General features: G+C 41.0%; 1 protein-coding gene across 2 annotated transcripts in view; it reads right to left on the bottom strand.

The window, feature by feature from the left end:
* Positions 1 to 12,412, bottom strand: part of GPN1 (GPN-loop GTPase 1) — a gene marked incomplete at its 5' end in the record, with an annotated part of 21,882 nt that extends 9,470 nt beyond the window's left edge. The window contains 10 exons of one of the 2 annotated variants that reach the window (XM_082672404.1): positions 318 to 400; positions 1,127 to 1,273; positions 1,918 to 1,963; positions 2,992 to 3,086; positions 3,293 to 3,371; positions 7,751 to 7,788; positions 8,511 to 8,577; positions 9,345 to 9,384; positions 11,470 to 11,563; positions 12,263 to 12,412. In XM_082672404.1, coding sequence (XP_082528530.1) covers positions 318 to 400; positions 1,127 to 1,273; positions 1,918 to 1,963; positions 2,992 to 3,086; positions 3,293 to 3,371; positions 7,751 to 7,788; positions 8,511 to 8,577; positions 9,345 to 9,384; positions 11,470 to 11,563; positions 12,263 to 12,412 — 839 coding nt within the window. The other variant, XM_082672405.1, reaches the window with a different exon arrangement.

Here is a 12,412-nt window from a genome sequence, read left to right as displayed (position 1 = left end):
ATGAGAGTTGAGGAGTTTCAACAGATAATACAACCCACAAAGCCTAAAATATTTAACACCTGGCTTTTTACAAACAATGTCTGATGACACCTGTTCTTCATCATTCAATACAGTGAAGATTTTATACTCCTATTCTTTTTTAAAAAAAGTTAACAGCTACTTGTTAACCTAAGTGTGATCAGATCCAGTGCACATCTGCATGGCAAATATAATACAAACACCATGAAAACCAAAATGTTTTGCCTGGCAAAACAGCTATCATATCAGACCTGTGGGTAACTAAGAGTGCCATCACTAGAATGTTCCTTTATCCTCACCTTTCATATTCTTCTGTGGCACTGGCAACTTGCACGAAGAGTTCATCTAAGCCTGTACCCAGAACAGCAGACACTCCCACCACCTGCCAAAAGCATCATTAATACCACTGAGGAAACAACTGTATATTTTTAAATGGCATATATTATTTGGCTCAAATTTCATAAAATCTTCACAGAAGAGGTTTGGCTACTTTAAGAAGTCTCTGGCAAAGAATGAAGCTAAAACAAGACAAAATGGCATACCTACTCAAGAGTGATGGAAATAAGTCTATGGAAAATAGAGAACTGAGAAAGATAATTAGGATCAAACAAGCAGCAGTTCATCTATTCCCTATCAAATCAAACCACAGTCTGTTCTCTATAAAAATTAGTATCTCAATGTCTTCGCTTGGGCAATTAACATACTTGCTGCTACCCACACCCACTTTTGCTTACACAAATCTTACCCATCCTTCAAAGCACACCTATATTGACTATATCCTCAAAAAATCTCTCACTTCAAAAGTGATCTACCCCATCACCACTATCAGGCCCAACTTTTAATCTTTCTTAAGATATCACAATATAAGTTACTACAATATATCATGTTTTAACTCTGCGTTTAGCCTTCTCTCCTAACTAGACCATAAACTCTCTGAGGGTAGGGTCCATATCATATTTATCTTTTAAGTCTCCAGTTTTTAATAAGCCATGCCTTAAAAATTACTTTTCAGAAGGTAATGAACTTCCTTTCCAAAATAGGTTCAAAGCCAGCCCTTTGGGTTATGAGGTTATCTGGAGAGACCAACAGCATAAGCAAGAAAGTTTACCCTGAGGGAGCTGTAAAACTCATCTAACACGAGGCTCATTGAACGAGTCAGGTTACTGACGTATGTAGTCTCTTGATTCAAGGCATCTTGGAAAGCCTCAAAATCCTGCATCCATTCCACTGCAAAGCTGTGATCAATGATGTCAGTCTGTACCAGAGAGAAGTCAACTATCAGTAACCAGGGATGAGGTCAGACATCAAACAACGGCAAAAAAAATTTTTTAATTGATGACAGCAGAGAGCAATAATTCATGTATTTTCTTTCTCTGCTTCCCCCATTTCCTCCTCCACTGCAACAAGTCACAAAGAGCCAAGACTGCTGTGCAGTATAAATAATTAAATGAAGATCTGTATATTCTAGGTTAGAACAGACCTTCACTATCCACTGCCAAGTGACCATGGCCACAGTGGAGGCCAGTACCCTCCAGGCTCTGAAGTCAAGTACATAGTCTCTTGCATCCTAGCCAACAACAGAGAAGTTTTGGTTTTGTTTAACTGCCACTTCCAACAGACTAGCAGTCCCTCCCTCATTTACACAGTCCCAATCCTGAGGGATAACCTATACGCTGTGGACCAGGGGCTACTCTATCTAGCCTAAAAAAACTTTGGAAAAGAATCAGCAATATATATTCATTCGATTTGATTGAATCCATTTCCTAGAAGTGCTCATGACTTTGCTTCAGGTTAGCTTAAATCTGCTCTCCAGCATCTGAAATAATCCTTCTCACCTACCCAAACACAAGGTTCTGATGAAAACGAAACATTCAGTCACAACAGGAAGAATCCACTTACTTTATTCATGACCACAATAAAAGGCAGCTTGGTTTTGTACAAGATGCTGAAAATCAAACATTGGGGCATTATTAGTAAAAGCACTTAAGCACCTGCTTGCCTGTTATCTGATGGAACTGAGTAATAAATAGGGAGATGGGTTCAGACTCTAAATACAGGTATCCATTCTTACACAGCACTCACATATTTTCCCCTCCCAAGCAGGAAACTACCACTACCATCAAGCAAACAACACACATACACACTCTCTCCTTTTCTTAGAGTAATAATGCTTTGGTACTGATCCTGGTTGTGTGTGTGTGTGTGTGTGTGTGTGTGTGTGTGTGTGTGTGTGTGTGTGTGTGTGTGTGTGTGTGTGTGTGTGTGTGTGTGTGTGTGTGTGTGTGTGTGTGTCACCAAATTAACTGTCTTTTAAACAATTAATATGAAGACAAAATCATGCTATCAAACATCAGATTTCTATCTAGACTAAGATTTCTAGTGTTTACCAGGAAGGGACATCCCTAGTCATAACAGAAGAGACAAATCGGGGTGATTGTTTTTGCATACCCCCAAAATAAAATTCAGCATTAATAATGGTCCGCCTTGCTCCTAGGTCTAATGCACTAATAAAGCCTAGTGAGGCATGTCCTTCCTCTCCTAATGGCACCACACTTGGGAAAACACGTGCATTTAGAATCATGGATGAATCTTTTTATTCAGTCTCTCCTCATGTTATAATTTCACTCTTCCTATCACAACACAGAAGAAAGGCATTTAGACCAGGGGCTCTATTCTATTCAGAACTGGATTTCATTCAACTTGGGGCAACTGCCAGAAGGTTCATATTCATTCATCACCTATTCTGTAACAAGCAAGGGAGGAAGATGAGAAGTGGCTGATAAGAGAATGCCAACAGTATATGTGCTTCCTTTCCCGCCCTAACCCAGAGCCCCTCCCTAACCCAGAGCCACTAAAGTGAGTGGCAAGCCTGAATGAAAACCTAGGGGTAAGCACTCAGGACTCAAAAATGATGGAAAAGAAGTGGAGACTTCATACCTTGACATAATACTATGCCCAACAATAACGCATTACCTGCAGGCATAGAGCATATTGGACATGAAGGTCACTGGGTTGATACTTCGAGATGTGTCCATTACATAAATGACAATCGTTGGAAACGAGGATGCCTAAAGCCACAAAATAATCAAAGCTTTAGTCAGAGGGTTCTTGACCTGTCCCCAAATTCTTCTCCTACCTTCCGTGGCAAGGAAGAACCACTTTAGGCAGGTGTGCAGAGCTCTATGACTCTATCCCACATAAGATCCCAAGCAATAAGAAGCTTTTCTTGTCTGGCTCTCTACTTACCCTGAGTAACAAGTCCTAGAATACTCACCAGGGCCTCAGTGATGATTGTCCCAGAAGCTGACCAGGTGAATACCTCAATCTGTCCAGGTGTGTCAATCAAGACATACCTGTGTCAAAAAAGACCATTAAAGAAGTTTTCATTTATGCATTCTGAAACATATTCCATCCCACAAAACATTAACATCTGGTTACTCAAGACTGAAATAACCTCTTCACACTGTCAAGTCTCACTTCTTCCCATTGCCCTTAAAGTGCATACCACATTCCCCTGGGTTTTGTTCAATGTCCAGTATTCAGGCTCATTGGCAGGAGCACCAATACATCACTGCTGCAAATGATCACAGAGAAAACTGACAGTTTTAGAAACACACTGCATTAAAAATGAGAGATAAGCAAAACCAGAGTGTAAATCTCTTGGGAAACCATCTGGTTACTTAGGGGTGGGGTTGGAGGAAAATGGAGGGAGGGAGAAAAAGAATAAGAAAGTGATAACTAAAGAAGAGGGTCTCTTATTGAGGGAATGAAACGTTCTAAAATTGATTGTGATGATGGCTGTACAATTCTGTAACTACACTAAAAGCCACAGAATTGTACAATTTAAATGGGTAAATTGTATGGCCTATGAACTATATCTCAATAAAGCTGTTTTTAAAAAAGCAAAGATCCACACATACATGGACAATTAATTGACAACAAAGGAGCCAAGAACATACAACGGAGAAAGGAAAGTCTCTTCAAGAAATGGTGTTGGGAAAAACAGACAGTCACATGCAAGAGAATGAAACCAGACCACTCCATACACAAAAATTAACTCAAAATGGATGAAAGACTTGAATGTAACACCTGAAAACATTAAATAAATTTCTGGAGGAAAACATAAGCAGTAACCTCACTGACATAAGTTTCTGTGGATCTGACTCCAAAGGCAAGGAAATCAAAAGCAATAATAAACAAATGAGACTACATCAAACTAAAAAGCTTCTGCACAGGAAAGGAAAACATCATCAAAACTAAAAGGTGGGAATTCCCTGGTGGTCCAGTGGTTAGGACTCAGCACGTTCACCACAGTGGCCCAGCTTCAATCCTGGTCGGGGAACTAAGATCCCGCAAGCTGCCGGGCATTGCCCAAAACAAAAAACTAAAAGGCAAGCTACTGAACAGCAGAAATTGCAAATCGTATCTCTGATTAGGGATTGGTATCCAAAATATATAAAGAACACATACAACTCCAAAACAAATAAACAACCCGATTCAAAAATGGGCAGAGGATCCGATTACGTAGACATTTCTCCAAAGACACAGATGGCTAAAAGGCACATGAAAAGATGTTCAACATCACTAATTATTAGGGAAATGCAAATCAAAACCACAATGAAGTATCACCTCACACCTGTTAGAATGGCTCTTACCAAATAGATAACAAGTGCTGAAAAGGATGTACAGAAGAGGAAACCCTCGTAAACTGTTGGCGGGAATATAAACTGGTGCAGCTACTATGAAAAACAGTAGAAAGATTCCTCAAAAAATGAAGGATAGAGCTAACCGTATGATCCAGTGATTCCACTTCCGGGTATTTATCCAAAGAATATAAAAACACTAATTAGAAAAAATATATGCACCCTTATGTTCATTGCATCATTATGTACAGTAGCCAAGACATGGAAGCAACCTAAGTGTCCACCAATGGATGAATGGATAAAGAAGATGTGGTATATACAGAGTGGAATACTATTCAGCCATAAAAGAAGAATGAAATCTTGCCACTTGCGACAACATGGATGAACAACATGAGGGTATTATGCTAAGTAAAATAAGTCAGAAGGAAAAAGACAACTACCATATGATTTCACTCACATGTGGAATAATCTGGAGGAAGGAAGGAAGGAAGGAAGGGAGGGAGGGAGGGAGGGAGGGAGGGAGAGAGGGAGGGGAAGGGAAAGGGAAGGGAAAGGGAAGGGAAAAGGAAGGGTAAGGGAAGGAAACCAACCAACCAAAAGCAAGCTCACAGATACAGAGAACAAATCCGTGGTTACCAGAGGAAAAAGGGGTTGTGGGTGGGCAAAAAGGGTGAAGGGGATCGATTGTATGGTGACCGATGGTAACTGGACTTTTGCGGGGTGATCACTTTGCAGTGTACACATGTTAAATTACAATGCGTATCTGAAACTTATTTTTAAAAAAGCAAAAAATTTGAATAGACGTTTCTCCAAATATATACCAATGGCCAAGAAGTACACTAAAAGATGCTCAACATCTGGACTTCCTGGTGGCGCAGTGGTTAAGAATCCGCCTGCCAATGCAGGGGACACGGGTTCAAGCCCTGGTCTGGGAAGATCCCACATGCTGCGGAGCAACTAAGCCCGTGCACCACAACTACTGAGCCTGAGCTCCAGAGCCCGCGAGCCACAACTACTGAGCCTACATGCCACAACTATTGCAGCCCGCATGCCTAGAGCCTGTGCTCTGCAACAAAGAGAAGCAACCACAATGAGAAGCCCAAGCACTGCAACTAGAGAAATCCCGTACACAGCAACAAAGACCCAAAGCAGCCAAAAAATAAATAAATAAATTTATTAAAACAAAAACAAAAGCAAAAACAATTACAAGTAGTGACCAGAATGTACAGAAAATGGAACCCTCCATACATTGCTGGTGAGAATGTAAAATGGTATGTGAAGCCAGCAGGAGCTTGGAGGAATGGGGAATAGAGTGACTGCTAATGAGTATGGGGTTTCTTTTGGAGATGAAAATGTTCTGAAATTAGGTAGTTCTTTTTTTTTTTTTTTAAGATTTATTTTTTATTTATTTATTTTTGGCTGCGCCAGCTCTTAATTGCAGCACCGTGGGATCTTCGTTGAGGCATGAGGGATCTTTCATTGTGGCACACGGGATTCTCTCTAGCCGTGGCGAACAGGTTTTCTCTTCTCTAGTTGTGGCGCAGGCTCTGTAGTTTGTGGCACATGGGATTTTCTCTAGCCGTCGCAAATGGGTTTTCTCTTCTCTAGTTGTGGCACGGGCTCTGTAGTTTGCGGCATGCGGGCTCTCTAGTTGAGGCGCAAGAGGTCAGTAGTTGTGGCTTGCGAGCTTAGTTGCCCCGTGGCATATGGGATCTTAGTTCCCTGACCAGGGATCGAACCTGCGTCCCCTGCATTGTAAGGCGGATTCTTTACCACTGGACCACCAGGGAAGTCCGTGAAATTAGGTACCTCTGGTCAATGCACAACTTTGTGAATATACTAAAAACCACTAAACTGTATACTTTAAAAGAGTGCACTTTATGGTCTGTGAATTCATATTGCAATAAAGCTATTACTTTAAAAAACTACTCTAGTATGATCCTATTTTTGTAAAAACACCTTATCCATCCATCCTTCTATCTATGTACACATGAATAGAAACGCCTGGGATGACAGTCACTGATAGCAATAATGATAATAATGATAGCTATTTCTAGTGACAAGAAGGGTGATAGTTTCATCTTTTAAATACTATGCATGGTAGGAATTATTTATAGTAATAAGCCTATATATCCTTTTTACAAAAATAATAAATTATCTTCCTTTCTTTTAAAAAAGCAAACCTATTAAAAATTTAACAACAGTTCATTGTGGGTAATGATAATAAGAATCTCCTATTTTATATTTTGATGCTTTTTAAATTAAAAAATATCCCCTCTGAATCATGTAAATTATATTAATTTAAACAAGGATTAGGGGCTTCCCTGGTGGCGCAGTGGTTAAGAATCCGCCCACCAATGCGAGGGACAAGGGTTCAAGCCCTGGTCCGGGAAGATCCCACATGCCGTGGAGCAACTAAGCCCCGTGCGCCACAACTACTGAGCCTGCGCTCTAGAGCCCGCAAGCCACAACTACTGAGCACGCGTGCCACAACTACTGAAGCCCGCGTGCCTAGAGCCTGTGCTCCGCAACAAGAGAAGCCACCACAATGAGAAGCCTGCGCACCGCAACGAAGAGTAGCCCCCGCTCGCCACAACTAGAGAAAGCCCACGTGCAGCAATGAAGACCCAGTGTAGCCAAAAATAAACATAAAAAAATAATAATAAAATAAAATAAAATAAACAAGGATTAGAAAGGTATTTCATAGACTTTAATGCCAACAAGCAAGAGAAGGCAAGTGGACAAGTGAATGTGGACTCAAATTCTCAAAATACCTCCTAAGAAGCTGGGAACATATACCAAAGTGATTGGGGGTGGGATACTATTAAATTGAGCTCTACACTGTAGAGCATCTTGTCGCTTTTATTTATTTATTTATGTTGGGCCACACCATGGCTTGTGGGATCTTAGTTCCCCAACCAAGTAGAGCATCTTAATGATTGTCTTCTTGCCAACAATTTTTTCACTTATCATGGTTTCATCTCAAACTACACCCTCTCAGAACTTGATAGTAACCCAAAATTCTTCAAAAAACCTAGAAACATGTCAACTACAGAGTAATAAATAGGCATTAGACTGAAATCACTTACTTAGACATGTTCTGGGCTTTCTCAATAAATTTCATCACCTAAAAGAAAAAAACGCCAATTACAACAGAATCCAAGTTCAACAAAAAAAATCACAGGGCCCTCTCTAGAGTGGCCCACCTGCAGGCACCATTAACGATTGAATCTCTATGTTCTCTGTCTGAGGACACCAACTAACGTGCTCATGGAACCAAAGAAACATAGCCACACCTGCCGTACCACAACACCCTGGAGCACAGGGCAAGGCCTAAGGAGCTGAAGACTTGATCTGTCACTGCCAGGTCTCTCTCTTGGTGCTTCAGTAAAGCGTTAACAGCCTGAATCATTGAGTGAAATCGGGGTAAAAAATCAGTGATTGCCAAACACTCTTAAGGAAGTGGAATGTGACAGAGAAAACATAACAAGATGACAACAATTTGTCACAAGTGAAAAGCCCCATAATTGTTCCATTCCCTGCCTGGTAGCCCATCCCACTCCCCATTCCTCCACCCCATCCTCAGGGTAACACTGCAAGCCAATAACAGATCAAGAAGAGAACCCAGGTCTCTTAGGTCTTTACTGGCCGCCACAACGTTCAGTGTGAAGTCTCTCACCATGTTGATCATCCTCTCATAGCCTACTTCTTTGTCCACCAAAATGCCTCCTTATATTCTGTATTGACATTGAGGTTGATTGCCCTTCTTTCCCAGTGTGATCAAGCTAAGGCATTTAAGAGTCACAGGTTCTGACACAGCCATGTCTATGTAAATAGAGACAGACATACCTGATCAAATCTGGTAGCAAAGAGATTGAGTGAGGTCACTATGCCACCATTGGGTCCAAGTCCATACCTAGACACTAAGTTGAGGATTTAAATTGCTTATAGATCAATTTAGATGATAAAGTTTATTATCTAGACAATCCCTCACAAAAACAGCGTAACGTTAGTGTTCAATTGACTAGTTTGTATCACACAATCTTAACCTCATAGGGAAACATTCACTATCGATGTCTACCTCATTCATCGTTTAGAAATGGCCAGGTGAAATGGGGCCAAAATGGAATAGACAGATGTATCAGGCATTGACAGCCTGATGGCATTAGCCATGAAGATCATTTATATACCACTCTTAGCTCTGATCCTCACTCATCAAGCCACCTGAGGATTAGAATTAGTCTTCCTATCTAGACTTACCTATAGAGAAAGTACACATTTCACACAGCAATGTACTAAGAGTTGATCTTACTAATCTTTGAGCTTCCCAGTCTAAGGGGATGGTGATCAATGGATGCATCCACCAAGACAGTACTCCCTTGTGGGACCCAGGCACGCCACCAGCTAGCGTCTCCTTCTCTGTGCTAATTACAACAGCCTGCAGTTCAGGACAAAGGCAGAAAACGGAACTCACAAGCTGAAATAGGATTTCTAATCACCTACAATGCTTCTCCCCACATTCATCTTCCCTCCTCTTCATAAAATTACCTGAAAACAATCGAATGCTTTTGCTAGTATATTTCACAAGGGAAGGCACAAACACTTTTTTCAAAGCTACACAATACACAGACAGTAAGTAGCCAGGGATGAGCCAAAAACCAAAGTAGATGTGAAAAAGGATACTGTTTCATGACTTCTTTATACTTCACAGTGTCACGAATATCTGGAGGGAAAAAAAGAGAGAATGAAATGGAATTTAACACGTAAGAAACAATACAGTTTGAGACTCCCCACCTATAATATCTAAGCCAACAGACCTCTCAAGTCATCTCTGCTTCCTCTGAGCAAACAAATCAGTTTCTCTCTTAGCATCCAAGGTACTTTTCCAATCTGTTTTCTAAATTTTCAAACTAAGATCACTGAATTGTAACAGCAAAAGAAGCAAGTTCAGGAAGAGACTAGGAGGACAAAAGGTACCCTGCAAGTACCTTCCCTCCCAGCAAGAAACTGAAACTAGCTTCTGAGGCTTCTATTGTCAGCACTGTCTTCTAGTAACTTCTCCAGCTTCACACTGGCCAAGGACAACTGCCAAGTAACCCAAGAAGAATGTTAGGCTAGGAGCTCTCAAGTTATGGTAGGGATGTTGGAGACAAAGAGAAAAGTTTTATACAACTTAAATACCTTCTCAGTGACCATATATACAGAAAAAGGGAGCTAAATAAAGAAAAAAGGTTTATTTCTTACTCCTTGCTTACTGGTAACAAAGGTAATGCAGATAACATTTTTATAAAGGCATTAACTTGGGAAGTGGATGGGTGGGGAGAGAAATAGGTGATGGAGATTAAGAGGTACAAATTTTCAGTTACAAAATAAATGAGTCATGGGGTGAGATGTACAGTGTGGGGAATACAGTCAAAAATTATATAATACCGTTGTATGGTGACAGATATTAACTAGACTCATCATAGTGATCATTTTGAAATGTACATGTATTTCAATTTACTATGTTGTATACCAGGAACTAAATACTGTGGCAGGTCAATTACACTGCAAGACAGACAAACCCACAGAAAAAGAGATTGGATTTGTAGTTACCGATCTACAAATCGGTAGAGGGTGTGGAGGGAGGGACAATTGGATGAAGGTAGTCAAAAGTACTAACTTCCAGTGAATAAATACTAGGGATGTAATATACAACATTATAAATGTAATGAGCACTGCTACATGTTATAGGTGAAAGTTGAGAGTTCTCATAACAAGGAAAAAAATTTTTTTCTATTTCTTTAATTTTGTATCTATGAGATGACAGATGTTCACTAAACTTATTCATGGTAATCATTTCATGCGTTTGTAAATCAAATCATTATGCTATACAACTTAATCATATACAATGCTGTATGTCAACTATATCTCAATAAAACTAGAAAAAAATTATTTGGATGGAATTTTAAATAAAAAGGAAATTGGTCTGTCCAGTAATATCTAACTAAACCTATCTAGCAGTCAGGAGACCTATATCCCATCAACTATTAGAGTTCCAGCCTTTAAATGAAAAGATTGAATGTTTTTTTTTTTTTCAAAATTCTTCCCATAATGATTTCTGCTTCTTAATACAAGGTCTTCCTTAATTAGTATGTTTGGAGTACAAGCTTAATAGGATTAAAAAGAGACCAGGAGGGAAAAGACTAACATCAAGGAATAGTCTGAAAATCAGGAAGCCTAGATCCTATCAAGAATCAGGACACTGGATCCCATCCATTCTTAATCTTTTTTATACAGTAGTCAGGGACTCCTCTACAAGTCTGATGATAAGAGGGAAGGAACCCGTCACCAAGACAATGCACACAGGCATATATACACACATTTTACCATGTAACTTTGCAAGATTCCTACAAATCAGTAAGCAAACTCTGCACAAAACCCACATGCTCTTAACTTGAAGAAAAAAACTATACAAACAAAGTTTATGTAACAGAGCCTGCTGAAGGGTTTACGGCTTAAAAGCCAGAGGACTGACTTTCTGTCACTTCATTTTCCCAAAGAACCATAGTCTGACACCCTTGGGTCAAAAGAGGTAGAGAGAATGGGAGTGGTAAGGAAAAAAAGGAAATTTAGGAAGAGGGAAGGAGTAAACAAAGAGAAAAAGGGAATCAGGAAGAAGCCTGTTTCAGGATGCTAGCAAATCCAAGGGAAACGAAATTAGGCAGTTTAGAAAACATTAAAAATGGAAGCATTGAAGACTCATAGGATAGGCTGACAACTTTCCATTCTCTGAGAAACTTCACACAAGTTCTGGCAGTTTACTCACCAATATTGGCAGGAAAGGGAACTTCATGCACAGCTGGATCCAGGTTGATCACATAAGGTGGACACCCTTGACTATGCAGATATCCTGTGAGCCTCTGCAGACATATGGGGAGAAGGATGGACTGAGACCAAGAGGCATAATAAAGGAAAAAGAGAGAACTTCCACCCCTTAATCCAACTTACCAGAATTCTGCACTTCCATTTCCCTCTACCTTAAATATTCGTTTCTGATCTCCACCGCCAACATTCACTCTCAGTTGAAATGCTACCTTTCTTCATCACACATCCAACAGAGCCTCCTCTACTCTCCATCACTTATTGACTTGGTGGTTTGGGGGGAGCGGGGGTTTCTATCTCCCCCACAAAAAACATTAGCTCCATTTAAGCGGGAACCTTGTCATTTCCGCTAAATCCCCAGTGCCTGAAACATGGTAGGCACCCCAGAAGGAATTCTTTAGGAATCTACACCGAAAGCCTGTGTGCAAGCACTCTATTAACAGCCAGAATTACTTGTTAAGCCTGCCTTCGAGGACTTGGCACTAGCAAGGCAATTCCAATACCAAGTACGGTCGTCACAAATAGGCACTGAGGGTGCGCAGAAGAGAGGCTGAATGAACCCAGGCTAGGATCTGAGACGGCTTCGCGGAGGAAAAAACAGGGGTTGCTGGCATCCTTGAAAGCCAGGCGCCGGTACCCTCCAACTCCCCAGAGAGACCTCCCTTTCTCCCCTGGCCTTACGCCTGCCACAGACAACTTCTCGCGCGCTCCTACTACGCCCGTGCCGTGCAGGTCACCTGTACAAAGGTGGTTTTCCCAGACCCCGCCATTCCCAACACCAGCAGACACACTGGGGGCCGGGGACCCCCGGAAGCTTGCGGCTCCGTGGCAGCTGCGAGCGCGGCCATCTTGCTCCTGGCTCCGCCCACTCGACCATAGAGACGCAT

Source organism: Grampus griseus (genome assembly GCF_964374135.1).
Source record: "Grampus griseus genome assembly, chromosome: 15".
Lineage (NCBI taxonomy): Eukaryota > Metazoa > Chordata > Mammalia > Artiodactyla > Delphinidae > Grampus > Grampus griseus.
This window is presented reverse-complemented; position numbering and strand designations above follow the sequence as displayed.